General features: G+C 41.1%; 1 protein-coding gene across 2 annotated transcripts in view; it reads left to right on the forward strand.

Annotated features, from left to right (window-relative positions):
- The window catches only part of LOC115251982 (T-cell immunomodulatory protein-like), a 40,326-nt gene that overhangs the window by 5,860 nt on the left and 12,013 nt on the right, over positions 1-22,453 (forward strand). For both annotated transcript variants that reach the window (XM_029846067.1, XM_029846066.1), the window contains exons 7-8: positions 7,964-8,013; positions 15,888-15,972. In XM_029846067.1, the coding sequence (XP_029701927.1) occupies positions 7,964-8,013; positions 15,888-15,972 (135 nt within the window). The remainder of the gene's footprint in view (positions 1-7,963; positions 8,014-15,887; positions 15,973-22,453) is intronic.

Here is a 22,453-nt window from a genome sequence, read left to right on the forward strand (position 1 = left end):
ATTTTCAGAAGCGTAGATGAGCGTTTCCTAGTCAGTTTTAAATGGATGTAAAGGAACGTGGGTATTTGAGACGCTGAGTAGTTGGTATTGTAGATTATGGATTTTGGGCAGGAAAATTCAGTGTGGTGCCGTTGGTGGCAGTGCACGCTGAAAACATAGCTGTAATTTTCAATGATAACGAGTGTCCCCATGAGAAATGGAAGTTCAGTGTCACCAGTTCATTCACATACAATCACTATTCAGTCGGAATAGAGGCCTTGGGAATCAAGGAGGGAACAATTCATACAAGAAGTCTCCTGAGGAGATCCAATATGTTTCTGATGTTTTCTTTACGTCATTGAAGCTAAATTTAACCCGCGTTCTTGACCTTGCACATAAGCATTGATGCAGGAGTCTCTGGACTGCACTCCCCAAGGACAGGGTTAGAACATAGTTTTCTTTGTGCTGGTATATGTTTTCCGTAGTATCAAAAATAAATATAGTTATTCAAATAAGGAATCTGGATTCATTCTGTGTGTTTCTATTCTCTTCTCTGTATGTTACCATGGAATATATGGATTTTATATGTTAAATTCCATCTCACTGATTGCTTGTGCAGTGCGTATGTCATGTTTTAGGTTTGGTCAGGTTTGGGAGTGATTGTGTGTATGCGCGTGCATGTGAGAGAGGGAGGGGGGGCAGATAGAGAGAGACAAAGTGAGATAGGGTTTGGTCATAATCCTCCCCATAGCTACCGTACCTTGTTGTTCCTTGTAATGGTTTTAGGAGATTATTTCCTCTGGGAATAGCATTGCTCCATTCTGTGCGGGTGTGTTTTGCCATGTTTGTGAATGAGCCGTTTTGATAGATCGGGGTGGAAGTCACACAGCGTGGAGTAGGGCTACATATTGGCTTAGAGACGGATTTATTTTGCAGCTTTTCACTTTGTTCCTGGCCTGGATTCTGCATTTGTGCGTGTGCGTGTGTACATGGACAGCAACAGCTTATATGCATACGTCTGAGCTGAGTGTGGGACTATGAGGAGCTGTGTGTGCTTGTGGTACTAACTTTACCATAATGACGGGCAAGACAACACTCATTCACTTCATTGACAAGTTACCCAGCATGCCTTGTTGTAGCCTCTGGTAGGAATGTTTGAAAGTCACTTTCTCTTTCACTTGAATCCTCTCAACAGCCCCTCTCAGAAGAGTTCTTGGGGGTAAAACTGACTGTCAACATTCACAGCATTTACACTGGGAATGTTGACTAATTCGTGACCAACATGACTGTTTTTTGTGAGCTAACACTATCAGCTAACTAGGTCTAAATTTATTGCATGCCTTACTGCAGTATTTCTCTTTCTGATGCCACAATAATAAATTACATTTTGGGATATAGTTTTAAAAAAAGAAAAAGAACAAAAGATGATTCAGGGCCTCAGACATTACCAGTAAGGTGAAGATTCCAAATGTGCATTTATATGCATTTTTTTCTGCTTGTGCAGCCCATTATCTTAAAGCATACTCAAGGCCATTTTTAAATTAGTGATGGATCTGGCGTGATTATTCATTTAGAGATACATTCAGCCATGCTGACTTGCAAGGTCATGTTAGTCATGTGTGTTCCACAGTGTTTGGCGAGTGACCCACTCCAATGGAAAGATGTTTTAAAATTAGGAATCCAAAATCGTGGCCTCTGGGTAACCTGCTCGGCAACATTACAGACAGAGCTGTCGTTCAGGGGCAGACTGGCATCATCACAAATGTTCACATGCACAACAAATACAAATTCACTGCAGAGGCTCATGTCAGGGTGATGTTGAGCAAGGTGACAGTACACACGCACAAACACACAGCATATCAGACACTAATGCAGCATCCGCACTGCCGGCTGTCAGTTCCACTCAGCCCTGCAGTCCGACTAAACCGCCGCTGCTTCAGCTGCAAGGCCTTTTACAGGTACAAGGCGGCATGGTATGCCTGATCTGGCTGCTGTTACTGTTGTTGTTGGCCTCACATGGCCCTTCCCCACTAACAAAAGCTGACAGAGAGTGGATATTGGACTGTGATGTAGCTCCAAGATAAAATCTTTCTGGGGGAATAAGGACAGAAGGAGTGAGTGGAAGTTCATAACAAGGCAACTGGAGTTGTTTTCATCCTGAAACTAAATAATGAATGTTACAATTTTCCATTATTTTGAAAAAGCAGGAAAAATGTTTTTTTACCCCTGACATAAATATTGCTGCTTAAATCTTCCAAATCTGCGGGAAACGCGGAGAGCAATTTTAGTCACCGCTGGGTTCCTGTGAATACACAGGATAGCTCCAAACTGCAACAGAGAAAAATGAAGCATGGAAAATATGTAGGTGTAAACTTTGTGAATCTGTCACTTTATCCATCCAGAGAAGTTTACTCCATGAGCAACAGAACCAGCAGCAATGACCACCTGCTGCCCTTACCGCAGTCAGACACCATAGCAGAGTGAAGATAGAGAGAGTTCACTTATGATATCACTGTTCCAGGCACCGTGTGGAATCAATAAACGTAGCTCGCTCCACTACGTGTCATGTTCTCCCCGTCTAACATGCTTTATTCAGGTGTGTAATGTTGTCGTATTCACTGTAGTATGGAATATGCAGCTCGATGACACATCTGTCCTTGTAAGCAGGAATGATGCCTAAATAATCCAGGTCCTTTGAGATACACCAGTGCCTTTAATTAGATGCTAATTGGCAGCATAAAAGTTGAGTTTGGCAGGAGAAAACTGCGTGCAAGTGCTATATTGTCATGAGCAATGGCCTGCTGTGTACAGAGTAATTAGCTACATTTCTACACATCAATTCTCTCCCCCGTTGGTCCCTGCTCTTTATCTTTAATCAGATTTTCCTCCAGAATATATTTTTCTTTCCTATTCTTCATTTTGCAAAATGAAAATGGGCTGTGAAAATGACATGTTCATTCTAAATAAATGGTTCATTTTCTAAAACCTATAAGGGACCCCCCACACACGCAGATAGGTTGGCTGACACTTGTAATTACTCCGAAATATAAAAAGTAGTTTTGCAAGTAAGTATTTATGTTGTGTGTGTGTGTGTGTGTGTGTGTGTGTGTGTGTGTGTGTGTGTGTGTGTGTGTGTTTGTCATGCACGTATTAGTTGTTATAGAGCGTTGACGCCCTCAGATCACCATCTTCCAGATATGTAATATCCTTTAAAACAGGGCGCTGTCGATAAGGTGGCGCGTGTGTGCAAGGAGAAACAGATAAATGATAGGTGATGGTGAAACAGAGCAGGGCGATAACGAAGCCTGCTGCTCTCTGTTTTCCTCACTGTCACGGTTCTCCCTCTCTGATGCGACCTCGAGCCCGCCTCGCATCACCCGATCTGTTTATACAGAGGCTAATAGGAAGCCCGGTCTTTATCCCTGCACTGCAGCTCAACATAATGGAATAGAGAGACATAATGCTGCTCAAGTCAAACAGTCAGCAGAGGCCTTTAAATTGCTTCCAATCCCCTTAACAAATCTGATGGAGAGGCTATGAATAACTCAAGGACCGCTGATCTCCCCACGCTTCGCTTCTCTTCTCTTCTCTTCGCTTCTCTTCGCTTCTCTTCTCTTCTCTTCTCTTCTCTTCTCTTCTCTTCTCTTCTCTTCTCTTCTCTTCTTAATCACCACAATGATTAATCTGGCCACTGAATCGAAACTGCCGGTAATGTTTGAAATATTGTCTAAAATATACTTCTTGGCCGGTGGTTTTGTCCCTGCACCTGTGAAAACGCCCCTTCTGTAAAGTGTAAAATGTGTTAGAATTGTTGACAGCACTGATTTACCAGAATACACATCCATTTTTAGTCTGCTGTGGCAACAACACATCTCCAACTTGCCGCCTCGGCAACCTCAAAGGATAAAAAAATCTTAATATCAATTACTGAAGTTTTAAAAAAATCTGAACTTTAAAAGTCTGAAGATTTTTTCTTTTTCTTTTTATAGTCTCGGCAGCAGAACAGCTCTAAGGCTTCAATTTTAACTGGAGCAATTATAAATAATAACTACTTTAGTACAAAAATGAACTTTAACTCTCTTTTGTAATCTCTTTTTTCCCCTCTGATTTGCACATTGTAGAACAGTGTTAAGTGCCTTCACTCCCCCACGTACAGCTATTCTACGACCGTGGTTGTGGGCCGTGGCAGCATTCCTGCTGTCAGCGTGTGTGTACAGCTCTTTCTGTCACACCAGTCAACAGGTAGCCGCGTCGAAAAGTCAGTCATGAAAATTCCACTGAACAAGCAGACCAATCACAGCTATTGGGATCCGTCAGACGCTGCTTGTTTCCAGGAATGAATCCAGAAATGTAGTATCCAGATGGAAAAGCAGGATCTGAAAGTAGTGACGCTTCGCATTTAAGTGAGGCTTCATGTCAGCTCTGTAAGACGAATAACCATACATAGCAAGATACTGGCAATCATTGTATTAAAGTACAAAACCGTGATTATTGGGAATGATTACCTCTTCACAAACCGACAGTGATAAGAGTCACATACAGGCAAACACATCTATTTAAATAATGTACTAACGTCCCCTGTGCCCTGTGTAGGCAGGTGCCTGGATGTTTAGCGGGGCTTCGTCATGTTAACACAGCGTTCCTCACACAGTGTTCTTTCTGAAGTGTCATTTATTGGGAAGAGACTGTTTAACAGAATAAAACAAAGGCCTTTGAGTGGGAGAACCTGCAGGAGCAGAGGCACCCGGGCAAATTAATCAAGTGAATATGGATTGCTTGGCCTCTAATTAAAAGATTGACATGCTTTTGTTTGCTTGTGCTTTTTATTGAGAAGGACCTTGACAAGAGGATGTTCTTATTAGCTGGTATCAGCCTCTATAGCCCATCTTTCTGTGGGGTTTTGCTGGGTGTACGGTTATGCCATGCTTATCCATTGTGCTTGTATTTGCAGTTAATATGTTTTTAATGATCCACCAACATGCTAGAACACTTAGAGCTCTGAATCGCTGTTGCTTTTATTCAGTGCCACCCGCCCACACATGAGCACATTTACAAGCTTCAATTATGTATGCATCTTTCCAGAGTGGTGGCATTTGAGAGCTTTATTAGATTATGCTATGAATGTATGCATGCACTCATGGATTATAGTGCCACATTAGTTGTGTTGCCATTTGTGTGTGTGCATGAATCCCCTCCGTGTACTTTTGACGGTCTTCAGGTATTCTGGCTTCCTCTCACTGTCTAAACTCAAGCACTTGGGTTTAGGTCGATTGGTGACTTTAAACTGACCTCAGGTGAATGTGAGTGTGAATGTTGTCTGTCTGTGTATGTTGCCCTGCAGATAGCTGGCAAATTGTCCGGGATGTGTCCTACCTCTGGGATAGGCTCCAGCTCCCCTGTGGCCCCGTAAGAGAAGCATGCTCAAAAATGCACGGATGGAGCCAATATTTCTGTCCAATATCAGATCTGTCCCCAATAATGTATAAAGTTATTTGTAGTTAGCAGAGTATGCAATATATCGGAAGATATAGTTGTCTGCCAGCCCACCAATGGAGAGGAAGAGTAAAGGATTATACACTCGCATTATACTGGACTTCTGTCAGAAAGCTTTCATTAAAATTACCTGATTGTCGAGTATACTCAATGGAAATTCCAGCATTTCTTCATATTTTCTGTGACACCTGAGTCACATTAGCATTTATTTGGGTTGGCATTTAGCCACCAAAGAGAGAGAAGGAGCATCGGTGGAGGAAAGTGTTTGACATTTGGGAAGTCGATATTATAAATAAGCCAAAATATGCAAGATGATGTGTAAAGCACTGAAATACCCCTACAAGAGTGACAAGATGAAGATTCTTCACGATTCTCTCTACACCTCCATCTACCCCTTGCCAGTCATCACATCACACCTAATCAGCCAATCAGGGCTGGATTGTGTCTGAGAGGCCTGATTGACTAATTAGCCATGCTCATCAGCACACCACCCAGTGTGACAGCACAGACAAGGGCGAGCACATACACAGTTATTGAGCAAATCCTATACAGTGTGGGTGTGTGTTCATAATATACACATACATTTACTTTTTGAATTAGTTCTGGGTGCTGCAAACATTTCTTCAGAGGTTCCAGCTCTCATTGGTTAATGTTGTTTATGAAACTTTGGTATTCAATCGTTGGTCTGAATACATTTTGGTTATGTTCTTAAAAGATACAGTGAAGGAAAGTACAATCTTTGGGACGACTGGTCAAATAGCTACAATCTTATTCTGTAATATAAATTATGACCTAAAATCAAGAGTCTCACCTGTGTGTACAGTATATTAAAAAGGCTGATTAATCTCCAGACTCCAAATTCATGTATTTTTGACTAATACCTACATTTGATTTATATAATAGCAGCTGAGCACAAAGACAAATGGAGGCCAGGTTCACAGTCTGTCCATTAAAGACATTTTTAAGGTGCTAAATTGCAGAGAACATAGCTTTTGTCCTTTAAAAAAGGGCTTAATAGATATTACTTGCTATCAAAACTTGACAAATACAGAGATCAGATAGAACAGTTGGGCACTTTACACGCCACGGTCCCTGCCCGTCTGAAGTATCACTCTCTGGTAAGCCGTTAGCACCAGAAGAAACGGGCTGCGAGACAGCTGTTTCCTGAGGGCCCCCACCAACCTGTGAAACCATCAACTGACATGCACACACAATACTTGCTGTACAATGTCCATGTTGTACATTGCCAATGCTTTAACTCTTTCTGATGACAGTCTTTATTTATTTGACCTCATCCTGTTTTTATCTCTTTGAAATGTGATTTCAGTTCATTTTTTTTCACATTACAGCAACATAGCATCTTTGAATGGCACAGCTGGTCATGTCCTCTATAGTAAATAAATATCAATCCAAGATGTGACAGGACAGAGCAGTTTTTCTCTACACTTGTCCTGTCCAGACGTTAGACAAACATCATGATCCGAATGCCCTTCAGGTCGGAACAGGTTGAACCCAGGATTGTAGGGATGACCCAACCAAACAAAGGCTTCTTGAACATATTTCGCTGACTTGCTCTTCAAAGCTGAGTGTCCACAACAGCAGATAACTTGAATCATTTCTGACTGTTGTGTCTTCCTTTCTGCCTCTTTGCTTGTCTCGTCTTGATTCACCTCCTGCATTATAACTCAGATTTTACCATGCAGAGCACAGAAAGGCAGAGAAACATAGCCTTAAGGCAGATCAATGCCAATATTTATTTCATGTCCAGTTACTGGGACATGGAGGCAGCCCGATGCAGCAGCTTTGAAAGTAAACGTCCCCTCAGAAATGGGCATACAGAAACCGTATTAGAGGTGCAGCCTGCAGGATAAGCGTCATGAGCAAGGGAAATGACGGCACGCACAGGTTATATAGGTTTCCAACAGAGAGGGCTACAGGCAGCACCAGAGGGTGAATCCTCCTAAAAGCTGATGGAAACCCAGTTGATACATATCTGCAGTCTTTTTTCCCCTGCTTGACATGCTTGTGTGTTGCTCTGTGTGTGTGTGTGTGTGCGTGCGTGTGTTTAATCCCTCCGTTTATCGCTGCCCATCATTACCTACACTGTCCCTTTAAATTGAAAATCAATGTTTTCAGTCATCGCAGTGCCAAATACATATTCAATTTTATGCTTTAGCTTCCATCACAACTGTTTGCTGTCGAGAGTCAATGCTATTTTCATTTGTAATATAGATTACTGCTCTGTTGTAAATCAGTTAACATAACCAATCAGAGTAATTACTGACATTGATCTGTTGTTGCTTTATCTGTGAAGGTGAAAAGGTTATATAGCTGGAGCACGGTGATCATTTTTTTATGCCGTCTTCCCCACTAATTTACCACATTTTATGCTCTATAGATCGATGTTTGATTGTGGGGTTGCCTGATGAGCCAGTGGATCACTTCACGACCTCAGACGTGCCTGACTTCTTTCTTGTTCTTTCTTCTGCAGATTTGTTCTTGACCACTGAAGGGCCTAAATTTGAGACCTGGATCAGCAAGGTAATAAAGCCTGCGCTCGTGTCTGTTCAGGAGCAGTTGTGCACAGTTGTAAGAACATGACCAAGCTTCCGTTGTGGTTACACACCAAAATTGAGTCACTCACCTCAAAATGATGACGCCATGCAGATAGAATTAGGAAAGCCTTTTGGCTTTGGCTAATTCCTTCTCTAAACAAGGGTTGCATAACTTACCTTCTGTTTCTTTGTGTGCGTGCTGATTTAAAGCTATAGTTTCAAAATTCTCAACCCCAAGCATTTTGTCTGCACCAATCACAAAAAGCCCTTGAAGGACTAAAAAAAAAAAGATTGTGAATCAATTTTACCTGCTGTTGTGCAAATGGAAGAGGCAAGCGAAGAGGCATTGATCAAGATAACCCTTATTATGAAATGCTGTGGTGGCTTCAGGCCATTTCCCTCCATCTCATCATTTTGGAATGATTTTTGTCCAGTTTTGTAGTTTGTTTCACTCGACTCTCACACTAGTAGTAGCACCACGCAGCTACATCCAACAAAAGTTACTCAGGCAGAGCAGCTCCTCCAAAGTGGCACACCATGGGGCGAGTGCTTACTCTGGCTCTGAAGAGCATGTAGGAGATACCAAGAGACTGGCTGGTACACTAGGGAAGGTGGAGGTGGCCACAGGAGGGCAACATACCAGCAGCATGACCGCCGTCCGTGGTATGAGAGCGGGTTCACACTGAGCACGAAACGGATATGAGAGTCTGGACTTGCTGTGGAGAACTTTCTGTTGCCTGGAAGATCCTTCTGATTGGTTTGGTGGTATGTCTGTGATTAAGGAAGCGCATAATTCCGAATGGCCGCACAGCGGTATCCTGACGGCTGTTAGGCACCAGAGTCCTCAGATCTATTGTCAGACCATATGCTGCTGCCGTGGGCCCTTGGATCATTCTGGTAATATGGTCCGTTTGCAGCTGTATTCCTCCAAATGAGCACCTCTGGAACATTATACGTCATTGCATTCACGGCCACCAAGTCGTAACATCGACTGGCCTGGAGTTGACTGATGCTCTAATCCAGGTCTAAGAGGGAATCCCTTATAGGAGGCCATCTGCCGTCTCATCAGGACTATGCCCATATGTTGTAGGGAGTACATTCGGGCACAGAGGTCAAACACTGTCCTAAGCCACAATCGTTGGTTCTGCCTCTGATCTCATGATGCATGGAAGGAAGGATAGATGGATGAGGTTCAGCTTGCATTTATGTTCTTTATACATATATGTATATTATATATATCTTTAATCATACATTGTTAGATTTATCCCATTAACACATTGTAAGGATTATAGTGTCTAATGTGACTGAAAACTACATTAAACTCTTCATGTTTAGAAAACTAACCTCATTACAATCTTTAGAGTCAAGATATTATTATTTGCTATCCTTAAATAATAGCACATTTCTTTCAAATGATGCATTTCCTTTGTTTAATGCAGTCTTGTTGTAATAGTTGTGTATTCATGTGAGTAGTTCCTAATTTTTCTAAACATGTTTCTGCCTGTTTAGAACAATTCCAAGGTATTTTCTTACTATGGGGAGAATAAGCACACCTCTATTCATTTTCCAAAAGAAATCCTCCAGGCTGTGGTTGGTGGGGAGGATGCACAATTGATGGCACTGCTGCAAGATTAGTTAATATTCAGGGTGAAGGGAGATAGAGGGAGACCGTGGCTTTGGGTCTTGTCGAAGAGGCCTGTTTGAAATTCAGCAGGTTGAGGCACCAGACGAACAGTAGTCTGTTATCACAGGAGGAGAGTGTGTTAGGGAAGAAGTGAGAAATGTAAGAGATTCAAGGAATTGGCAAATAACGGAAGGTATGTGAGCAAAACACAGAAGAAATAAAGTGTTCTGCCCAAAATACACACAAAAGAATCACACACAAATGTGAGAATTCAAATATTTTTAGCACACTTATTGATTTTTAATATTGCCACAGTATTAGTAGTAGTAGTAGTAGTAGTAGTAGTGGTAGCAGCAGTAGTAGCAGCAGCAGTAGTAGTAGCAGCAGCAGTAGTAGCAGTAGTGGCAGCAGCAGTAGTAGCAGCAGTAGCAGCAGCAGCAGTAGTAGCAGTAGCAGCAGTAGTAGTAGTAGCAGTAGTAGTAGTAGTAGTAGTAGCAGTAGTAGCAGCAGCAGTAGTAGCAGCAGCAGTAGTAGCAGCAGTAGTAGCAGTAGCAGCAGTAGTAGCAGCAGTAGTAGCAGTAGTAGTAACAGCAGCAGCAGCAGCAGTAGTAGTAGTAGTAGCAGTAGTAGTAGTGGTAGTAGCAGTAGTAGCAGCAGCAGTAGTAGTAGTAGTAGTAGTAGTAGTAGTAACAACAGCAGCAGCAGTAGTAGTAGCAGTAGTAGTAGTAGTAGTGGTAGTAGTAACAGCAGCAGCAGTAGTAGTAGTAGTAGCAGTAGTAGTAGTGGTGGTAGTAGCAGTAGTAGCAGCAGCAGTAGTAGTAGTAGTAGTAGTGGTAGTATCAGTAGTAGCGGCAGTAGTAGTAACAGCAGCAGCAGTAGTAGTAGCAGCAGCAGTAGTAGTAGTCGCAGTAGTAGTAACAGCAGTGGTAGTAGCAGTAGTAGTGGTAGTAGCAGTAGTAGTAGTATTAGTTGTAGTAGCAGTAGTAGTGGTAGTAGCAGTAGTAGCAGTAGTAGTGGTAGTAGCAGTAGTAGTAGTATTAGTTGTAGTAGCAGTAGTAGTGGTAGTAGCAGTAGTAGCAGTAGTAGTGGTAGTAGCAGTAGTAGTAGTATTAGTTGTAGTAGCGGTAGTAGCAGTAGTAGTAGTATTAGTAGTAGTAATGTCACTTGCAATCCAACTATGAAAATCAATTGGTGGAGGGAAAAAATCAGTCTGTTAATGTTAATTTAAAATGTGTTTTTGTAAATCTGCTGCGTTAATCCTATAGACACAAGTCTGTGACAAAAAACTTGTTTTCAGCCAATAGCCAAGGAACCAAAGCAGACCTTTTTCTGTAGATTCTCCTAAAATCTGCCGGTTCACTCCTTGTGGTAACTGTTGTGCGCTCTGTTTGGAGGACATCACGAGTGAGATGGCCAATAATTTGGAAAAATTACAACACTGAATGTGAGCAGAGTTATGATGTGATAAGACCGTTTACTCAGACTGTTATCTGCAGTCTCTCTGAGAGATGCCACACACACACACACACACACGCACACACGCAGAAGACCAGTTTTTCCCAACATCTTCGGAGCATTAAACCCCTGTTAATCCCATGGCCGTCACTGGTTCAGTGCAGCTGCATCTCGTGGTCACAAGGCAACACACTCCTCTTTCTGCAGCACTCCATTTTAATTACTTTTCTCTGCCCCCCCCCCCTCCATCCTCATTCCTTTATTTTCTTGTTGCACAAGAGAAAACACAAAAAAAGGCGGGGGTTACAGAGGTGCTGCTCTTATTGCATGGCAGGTCTTACCAAGTAGGTAAGGGTATTATTGTGTGACTGATAATTATCTCAGGTACTTGATTTGAATTAATTCATTGAATTAGTAGAAAGCTTTGAAATACCCGATGTCATACGATATGTATTAATTAGAATTATGCGTTTTAGCCGCTGTCTTCTGGACGCTTTATTTTTAGTTCATTCCGCATATTTTTATGAACAAAGACAACATAATCTGCACTGAAGTCTTGGCATTAGAGATGTCAAATGGTCTACAGAAACAAAAATTCTTATTAGACACTATATGATAGCAGTTTGTTTTGGAATATGTGGAAAACAGACGATATCTTCCTTGTACTGTACTTTCTGTTCTAATTTCTATTATTTTATTGTTGTTGACTGTCCAAATCCCAAAATGAAATGCAGCACCGATGACAAAAATGTACGCTAACACAAACAAATCAATCAGTGTCCTTTGTCTTTTCAGATCCTGCATGCAACCATTTATTATCCTCTGCCTTTTAGGGTACACACATGTTGAGATAATCAGCATACAGGCCGGACAGGTTAATTATCTTAATGGCTAACAAATCAGTAACTTTCCATGAAAGGATCACGCCGATAGAACCAACGCAGTCCTTCTCGTGTCATTAAGAGTCCCCATCGTCCTGTGAGGTTTTGCTTTATTACAGCCGACAGTTTAAAGGGCACAAAGGGGAAAATTATCTTTGACGTCAATATATTGAATGTGTCTTTTTTAGTAGAGGTGCTAAATAGGAAATTTGCTTCACATTGCCTGCTGTCATTTTCTAGATTTTAGGTTATTTTGCATGTCATATATGGTACATCAGCACATCACATTGAAGATGTTTAAAACTGACAGCCAGCGAATCCTCACGTTCCAGTGCTTCTCAGCACTGTCATTTAAATTCATGACACTATCTCTGTTACTTGTTTGTCCTTGAACATGTGTTTTTTTTAATTGATTTTATTCATAGATGAGGAAGTAAAACCAGTACGATAAATGTTGCATGACGCAGTCACCTGCGCAGTAATACATTATGTTCCATAATCATGGACAATATAACCTAATCCAAGTTGAATATCTAAAAAGCAGCTGAATCATCTGTAAGTACTTAGAAATTGATTCTACTGTTTTTTACTTCTTGTTTTTTTTTTTTGGGGGGGGGAAAGAATGTTGCTTTGGCTTCATACAAATGTCACGAATTACATCTTGCCGTTGTCTGCCCTCGGTCAGCAGTCGGTCGTGTTATTATATAGTTCTGTATAATTTACCACATGTACATTTGTATTTCCACTACACTGTATGAAAACGTGTGTGTGGGTTCATGTTTATTAAGAATGATTTGAACAGAGGGAGGAAGGATAATAAGAGTTGTAATCCTTTCATCTTCACACATCAATCAACTGCTCTCAAACTGGCACACACACTTTTAATCGTGTCAACTTGAAATCAGGCGACCAGCAGGCCGCGCACGGTGGAGATCTCATCTTCAATGCACACAGAGTTAACACCCGCCTGCTGTGTGTGCACATGTTATTGACATGTGTTGACTCTCATTTTGAAGAGAGCGGCTTCAGAGTGCGTTGTGTAGGTCAGTTGAACGTACATGCGTCGAGAAAACGGATTGGAGTGTATTGGACAGTAAGCCTTCGGGATAATGTGTGTGTGCGCCTTACACTAATTATTCCTCTGGTTTCAGCTGATATTAGAAGTGTTTACAGGACATATTGAGTTCAGGGGTCCTCCAGCTTTCTCCACATTCCAAAGACACACATTTAGGGCATAGTGGCAGTTGTCAATTGACCTTAACAGATACTTTGTGAGGCCTTTACAGCTCTGTTGTGGCTACGTGTAGGCGACTGATCCCCTCAGTAAAAAGAATATTCTATTGCTTTGCACTGTGAAAAATCCCTTCAGTAAGAACCAACAGTATCTCTTCCAGGGACCTTTGTCTAGATGTTCTACAGAGGTTTTCCACACCAATAAAACAACTTGTGACTTTTAGAATCTTGTGACACAACTGAGGATTTACGCTTGAGCCTGGCGCGGATGTCACAATATTGTCAAATGAGCTGAACTAAAGAGAACTCCAGGCCTCACCATCATAAATCTTCTGGAGCACTGATAATCAGTCTCCCGATCTTTATGTCTCAGGGTGTAGTGGGGGATTATGGGTATTCTTATGGGTATGCCATAGCCATTAAAATGACCAACGGGACAATATGTGCATATGAATTAGAATTGCAACTCCTCCAGAGAGTTTGAAAAGTTTAACTTTAGAATTGTACATGTTGCAGCAGAAAAAACCACGGATCTCCCACAGTTCCCGAGGGCTGGGTCCCACTTAGCTTCATTTTATTTTCAGTATCTGCAAGGACAAAGCTAAATTTTAAAATCACTTTTGCAGCACAACCCTGCCCTGTTGTAGAAGAAATTTAAAAAGCCGCCCACTATTGAATCAACAGAAATCTAACAGCATCGAAGTGATTGAAAGAAAATTGAAAGAAGACTGAGACATTTGATGAACTGGTTGTTAAAAGGCTTTTTACACAGGTGTAGAAAACATTGATCATTTTTCCAGCTTTTTTTCATGGTAACTCATGACTGGCTGTTGAACCTTTCTACCTGCAGCTCTGTAGAGCTCTAAAGCCTCCCACATGTGTGGGTTGAAGAGGCAGCTCTCCTGCCTGTTAATGGTGTGGGTGGCCTATTTTAGACTCACCAACAGGGGGTTGTCAGTTATGTCACAGTTTTCTGTATCGCATGACAAGTTGTCATGTTTCCTGATGCTTCTGTGCTGTGGGAATGTACAAAGCTAATCTACAGTCAGTTATCATATAATTAGCATGGAGTCAATAGGTAACTATCAATCAACTTATTTGCCCATTTGAAATCTTTCCTCTTTGTTTGAGCTCCACTTCTTCATTTTCACTTCCTATGCTTTGGCTCAAGGTATTTTTTTTTAGATTTTTATTCTAATAAGAATGTTGATAAAGGTGTAATAACTTCAACCAGTGTGCAGTGTACAGGGGAAATACTTGTCTGGGGGTGTGTTTGTTCACCCACTTCTCACAAAAAAGTAATCACTTACAGCGAATATGATAAATCCATATGGCAAAGTTGAATAATACAGTGGACCACACAGCCATGTGCAGTATAGTATATCCATCATGCATCTGTTGTTCTCTCTGGCTCCGTCATTGTGTCTCCCTCTCCTTCTCATAAATCACTAATGTTGATATCAGCATGCAGCCGTTTCCCACTGCACAGAATTACATCAACTACCCTCCTCTGCCTTTTTCATTGACCTCTGCAAAGGGCATCAGTCACTGGTGGCATCCAGGCTGTTTCAAAACACTCATAGCTGTAATTTTATGTTGTGATCTATCAGCACCATCATTTATCTCTTCATATTTCATTTTAATGCAGTTGATAATGCCACTGAGATTAATACATATCCTGTAACTTGGTAAAGCTTTAACTTTAGTGCTTACACTTATCATGGTTCCATTGTAAGGTGTGTAGCATGGATGGTGAAAGTATGGAGGTCAAAGGTGGCATATCAAGAATGATCTTGCAAACTGCACATGCTTTTAGAAGGGAGGCCTTGGCTGTTAAAATATGCTCAAACGTGAAACAATGCTATAATCCCATTTGCCTACATGTAGCTATTGTGATGTAGCCTATGTTATTTATATTCGTGAAGCTTCAATGGGAGCCCTCCCCCAAACCAAATGGTTTTAGGCGGATATATCTGAATAAAAGGGAACTCGTGTCATGGATTATCAAAGCATTAGTATTCGTCAGAATGTCATTCAAAAATGATATTGCCTCTGCATGAAGTCCTCAGTTTCCCGGTATCCCTGCGGATGTGAGGGAAATGAGTTCTAAATAGTTCTTTTGGAAAGGAGCAGCTGACCCACAGCTTCGCCAATGTTTTAGATGTGATAGAAAAGCCTGGCACTACGTGACACTTCCTCAGTTTCCCATCTCAATCCTTCTCTGTTGTAGCAAGCTGATTTAAATGTGCAGAGGATGCCAACTCCTGCTCCTGTGCCCTTCTCTTATTTGTCTCTTATTTGTGGTCTTTGGTGGCCTTTTTAGCAGTTTTGATTTTGGTGTCAGACATGCTAAACACACATCTGTGCCTTTAAATTCTACAAGCGATAGGATCTCTCTTTTGATTGCTTTTGCTGTTTTTCTGAGTTGTTGTTGTTTGTCACATCCTACACCTCTTCTTTTTCCATATGTGTGCTTTGTTTTGGGTTTTCTGTGTGTAGGTGTGTTGCACACCGATTCTAATGGCTCTGAGGCATTTATTCAAACAATAATTGACTTTTTTTCTGGCTCTGAGAGAAGAGAATTACCCAATCTACACCCATTACAGTATATGTGAGCATTGCTGAAATTGTTATCATGTTCTCACTGTTGTTCTGGTCCTCTTTCAGGATGGAAACTTCACCCGAGCTGAAGTCATGCCTGCAGACCCACCATCGGTCAAGATAATAGGACAGTCTTCTTTTGTGGACTTTGGTGAGAATTCTGTATTTTGTGGACTGAAAGACAGAAAATGGGCTTTAAAACCTGCTATTTACTGTTTAAAGCTGAGGTGAAATCCTCTCTTATGCCATCATGTAACTTGCTTAGTCTTACACACACACACACACACACACCAGGAATGCTCACTCCTTCCCAGACAGGCTAATATCACACTTGGACACATCCTTGCATGCTTCCATGCAGCACAACATTGTTGCACACTTTCAATACAGCACAGAGACAGATTTTCCTGAAGAGCTTGTCCCCTTAAACAATCTTGGCCGCTAGTATTTATTGTTCCGCTCAGCTTTATGTTTATCCCCTGCAAATCTCTGGCAGCTGTCTAATCTCCCGGCTGCAGCCTGTGCACCACAAAGTGGCCTCTGGTCACTGTTGTTGGAGCTTCCACCTAAGCCGGAAGAGGGACAGATTTGTGGGTGTCTCTTGACTGGTCTGTAGGGGGAAAAAAATAGAAAGAAAAAAAAATTACATTTTGTTTAACATATTCATTGAAAATCTACCCTCAGTCAGCATCTGCAAGAGCTGCCCTTTTTGAAGGTATTTTTGTTTAAAATGAAGGGAACAGGGCCAAACATAGAAAAGTCCATCTCCAATCAGTAGGAGATAGTTATTTATGCTTCTGTCACATACTGTGTGGAGGTTTAATGGCTGCAGTAAAGGCAGTAAAGCGCTAATGTGACTGCACTGATCATTTGGTCACCTCTTTAAGGATTTAGTTTACTGGAGATTCTTATGATTTTGACTTGATCATTAACACTGTTGGAAACATTTGGTTTCAACAGGCCAAAAGGGTTTTATGTCATGAATTTAGCTTTTAATTTCTAGTTTGAATATGACAAATGACCAAATAAAACAAGCGCTAAAGAAGATAGCTTGGGTACCTGTAGGGTTTTAATACTTACAGTTTATAATTAATCCATTTTTTTATTTATTTACAAAAATTCTCTCTGCTTTTAATTAACTCCAGGACTCCCGCCATACTCGTGCACAGTGCTTTAAACAGATAAGACTTCCTTATTGGCAAGATTAATCTGTTAATCTCATGCAGCTGGGTGTGTCCATCAAATATTTAGTTAACAAACTTCCCCTTTCCAAATTGGCAATAATGTTTGAGCCAGAGGGGAAATGACCTATGTCTCTCTGTCTCTCTCTCAAGCTACACTTGCGCCTGTGCACGCGCGTGCGTGTGTTGATATACTTTTATACTTTGCCTGAGAGTCTGTATGTGTCTATAATTCATCATCTCCAGGCAGAAGCCTTTTTTTTCTTTAAATCTTGAGCTTATCTCAACACATTTCTTTCATTTCTTTAAGCTGTTTCATTTGCCCCATTATTTGGAAACATAGCTTCAAGGTGTTGCCCTCCTTAGCCTGAGATTGAAGTTTTGGAGGGTCATAACATTTGCTGTGAGACAAATTGCCTCGCAGGATGTAATGTCTCCAATTGTGGTTCCATTTTGCTTCTCCCAGTCGGTCCCTCTTCAGCTGTCCCTGCCCGTCTTGATTTCTCTTGATCTAATCACTTTCTGCTCTCTATGGCTCACTTTATTGTGAAGACATTTTTGGTGTCTTTGTCATTACAGTTTCTAGAGGAAGACTCGAATGCACTGAAATACATATGAAACCTTGAGGTATTTCTTATTTAGTCAGTGCTTTGGTTATAACTTAGAGGGCTCAGCAACCTGGGTATTGTTTAGTCAGAATTATTGTGGACTGCAGACAGATGAGTCCATCACCTGCATGCTGAATGTGGCTGTCCTTGATTGAATAGCTACCCACATTCCAGAGATGAGGGTGGGTATGTGTGACACAGCTTATTGCTTCTTTTCAGCCTTGATTGTGTCTTCAGAGACGTTAACTCTGCCATGGGTCCTGACACATCCCCGCAGCAGATGATGATTTTGCTTTGGTTTGATTCCGTAAGTCCAGGGCACTCCATTCCCTGTGGATCTGTCTAAAATCCTATTTACTGGTAACTCCTGAAGAATCCCCTCTAAAACGGTTCTGTCAGAATTGCCTGAAGAATTCAAGGTTATTGGTGTTTTTTCCCTTACATTGCACTGATTACTTTGGGTTTGTTGATAGCATTAGTTTTCATCAGACTTCCTTGGTCCTTTTTTCCCCCAATTGCAACCAAAAGCTAACAATATTCCATTAAAAATCAGCTTTTAAATTTTAGGTTTTAATGGCTCTTTCTCATTGAGCCGCTCCAGAAGTGACAGTTTAATAGTATTTATCTCGTCCGACATTGTGTGTGTCCCCTGCTAATGATACTGTGCTATATTTATGTGTCTGTCCACCTCCACACTTTTTCTTCTTTTCTCTTATTCTCTCTCTGTTTTTGTGCAAATGGCCAAATAAGCCCATCGAAAGCTCTTTGCTCTGCAGAAAATCCTTGAGTGAATGACCACAGAGAGGCCAAATTAAGGAGAGGAGAGAGGAGGAGAAGAATAATTGAAAGGCTGTAGTGGATCATTCCATAGTTGATATGACGCAAGATGGAGTAGAGGGGAGATCATAAGGATATGCCGAGGTGGCTGATGTAAAGAAAATGGGAGTGAAAAGAATGATGGAGGGTTGGGAGAGTGAAGAACAGCCATGATCTGGAGTTTGAATAACTTTAATCACACATCGCGCTGGCAACTGTGACTTTAATTCTCTCTCTCCCCACTTGATTAGCTATTGTTTGCTCCTTCTGCCACTGACTTACACTGATTTACATTACGCAATCCGTACACAGTCAAAATCAGCCGATCTTGACGGCAAATGGGCGCTATTTATAATGACCTCAGGGATTCTGCCTCTTCCTGACTGTTGATACAGAGACATTTCCACATGCCCTGCTTGTGTGTGTAACTAAGTGTTTTTCACCTCACACTGGACTTAATGGATGCACAGCATATGCCAGACAAAACCGGCCCATCTGCCTTATCACTGAGGTAATTGCATTTTTCAAAGTGACAGCAGCGGATGCATAATTCATTATTAGATAAAGCGCATCGAAGTCCCGCAGCCAAGTGTGTCAGTGGGCTGCTCTGCAGGTAGCATAAAAAGGTTGAGGTGGTTGCTCTGAGACCAGCGGGACACGAGGATATGGATATTTTGAAGGCAGCAAGATGAGGGTGTGTTTGGAATTGATATTGAAATTAGCGCGTGCCTGCAGGTTATTCAGCAAGTTAATAGAACAACCTTCGACTTTTTCTTCTTCTCCCTGCACCAGTGTTCTCTCTCTTCTTGTGATGTGTTAGACCCTCCCTCCCTTCCCCACCATCACCACCTTTTTCCTCTCACTGGTGATTTTGTGTCTCTTCTTCTTCTTCTTGTTGTCTCAGACTGGTGTGTAGCTGTTAAACACTGGCATCCTGACATCAGCATCAGACCAGCAGCCTCACATTTTTCTCCATTAGCATGGGAGATATTACCTCACCATTTGTTTTATAACTAACCAAAAATGCAGCCAGAGGAACATCATAAAATCAGTTCAGCCGTCATTTTCCAGTATCACTGGCATTCACAAATATTCCAGTTGATATGCAAATGTTCCAGTCTCCTGGGTTTAAGTTTCTAACTTCAGAAAGTAATTTGCACATTTGAATATGCAATGTGATGCAGATTACAGAAAGTACATCTGAAATAAATGTCCTTCATAAAAGGTAGAGGAGGCAAATCTTTTCTCTTTTTTCTAATTTACACCGCCTGCTGCACAGTAATAGCTTTATCATTAAGGACACACCCAATACCATGTACATTGCACATTAGTTACCATTTTATTTTTCAAATTAGTGTTGGTTTCTCCTTAAGTCTGAAAGTCTGGGAATTTCTATTTAAATGCACCATGCATTTCTGTTCTAAAATTGAATGTTTGAACATCAAATGATGCGTGTTCACGCTCTCACACTCCCAGTCTGTTTGTACCTTTACCACACCCCCCCACAGCGTTATTAACAGGAACATACAGCAACTCTGCGGCTCACAGTCGTTCTTGTTATTCCTTCATGCTGATCCATTGCTTAGATTTTTTATTAATAATAAATCATTGCTAACATTTGAATTACATATGCATATATGAGATTCATAGATGTGCTTTATATATAACACTCCAAAATAATTCTGTCGTCATGTAAAGTTTTTGTCTATTTACTGTGGCGACAGTGATAACAGATGGTCACAAGGTTGGCAGCATCCCATCATGCACATACAGTGTTACCAAGGCATTTATTCTCCAGTGTGACACATCATTGGAAACGCTTTTATTTTGTCTTCCTTGCATCTATTTCATTGGTCATTTACGGTCTCTCCACCTGCCAAATCTCCAGCCAGTTTGGCACAAACCACTTCTCCCTGTGTGAAACTCAGGCAATCTCCATCACACCATGCTTCTTTAGTGGGAGGGAAGGAGGACAGAAACAGGCATTAATGCGGAGGAGGGGAAGTGTGACTGATGGAGAAGTGAGCAGGAAGGGAGGGGCTGAGGGTGAGATAGGAGGTGAGAGAAGAAGATAAAAGAGAAGGAGACGAAGAGGAAGATGAAAGCTTTTCATGGAGGAAAGGACAGGTGGCATAAGTGTGTATTTGGGCATACACACACAAAGTGCACAGTGGAATGTTTTTTGATTGTGTAACATTTGACATTAAGGCAACAAAATTGCTTATTAGGCTAAAACGGGCCATTTATGTCACAGACTGTAGAATTTACAGACTTGTAAATTGAAAGACTTAATTATTGCTTTGGCATAAGTATTCAGATCCTTTGACCTTTCTCTTAATCATCTTTGAGACATCTTTAATTGGAGTCCATTTGTGGTTAATTCAGTTGATTGGATGTGATTTGGAAACACACAGCTGCCCGCACGAGGTCCCCCAGCCAATGATGCATATCAGAGTACAAACCAAACCCTGAGAGCAACAAAGCTGATCCAGACTTCAGAGACTGCCGCGACGCAGCTCTGGATAAGCCTGCATTTATTTCAATTCAAAAAGATAATTATTGTTTTATTTTCATGGCCTGCATGGCAGACAGCCATCTGTTTGGCCACAATGTGAAGATTTTCTCTGCCATTTCACAAAACCTCACTTTTTTTGATTTCATCTCACTTTTTTTAAGAATTAAAATCTTATCTTTAATCCCTGTTGATGGCTCTTAGTGGTGAAGCGGCACTTGGAATATATCTTGTGTCTTAACGATGCATTTGCCTAGATTTTTAAGCGTTTTCTTTTGACTACATGGTAATCTCATTAAATATTTGTTCTTAGAATATTCTTGTTTGCATTATGTACCAATGGATACTTGATGCCAAAGCCCAGACAGACAGAACATCCCAGTCAAACTCTGAGGCCCATGATCTTGTGAGAGAGTCTGCTGATAAAAAGATTCTCAATTTAAGACTTTCCCAACATCATATATTGCACTTTAATATTCTGCTATCTTGCATGTTTGCAGGTTTCTGAGCAGCCTGTTTCTATGAAAGCCTTGATTAGTCCTGTGGGCTACATCCCATCATCTAGGACAATAACTACAAACATGTTTTGGACTGTATCAGAGAGATCACTGTAGATCATCTGTTCCTGATGTCATCCTCCCATTGTTGTTGGAAAAGCAAGAAAGGGCTGCTGCATATTTTTTACTGATGATTTGTCTGCAGTTATTTTGCTATTTTAGATTGTCCAACTCGTGATAGATAGGATATCAATTTAGTGTGAGGGTGAAGTTTGTCACCCGTGCTGTTCTTATGTTAAGACTCAGACAAGCCACGCAAACAACTGGAGTCCTTGCAAGGGAGAGCTGAGCAGCAGTTCAGGCTTCCTCTGTCAACTCTGCTCGTCTGCTGCTCGCTCGCCTCTTTATTTTGGTGCACACAAGATTATTTGGTGCACCTCACGGTTCCTTGTCTTCTATCTACTTCTCCCATCTTTACAACTTCCTTTATCCTTACAACTCCTCTTATCTTTCAGGAACAGGTTACATCCGAGTGCTGGTTTCGGTTGTAAGCAACACTTTTGTCAAACATTCACATGTTCCTCTCTTCCAACAACATTCCTTAAACACTCTAAATCTACTCATCATAGCATTTAAACGATAATTGTAACAATCACAACAACAATAATTCTTCTCACATTAGCCAGCCGTCTTCCAAATTGATTTTCACATTTTCCTGTTGATGAAATGTCTGACAGCACTTAAATGCAGCATTTAATTTAGTAACGTCATCTGTTTTATGTTACATTGTTCTGCAGTGATATTTATGTTGTATTTTCTCCCTGTTAAACTGACTAGTCTATGGGATGGAGTGCATATAATGTCTTAACAATAATGGTTATGCACCACTTAGATACATCGTATTGAAACGCATTTTGCCACAGGCATAAATTAAAATATCTGAGAACACTGTTGTCATAATAATTATATTTTTATTGAATGACTCGCTACTGAACTAAATTCTACAGTATTTCTTATA

Source organism: Takifugu rubripes, chromosome 13, assembly GCF_901000725.2.
Source record: "Takifugu rubripes chromosome 13, fTakRub1.2, whole genome shotgun sequence".
In the NCBI taxonomy this organism is placed as follows: Eukaryota; Metazoa; Chordata; class Actinopteri; order Tetraodontiformes; family Tetraodontidae; genus Takifugu; species Takifugu rubripes.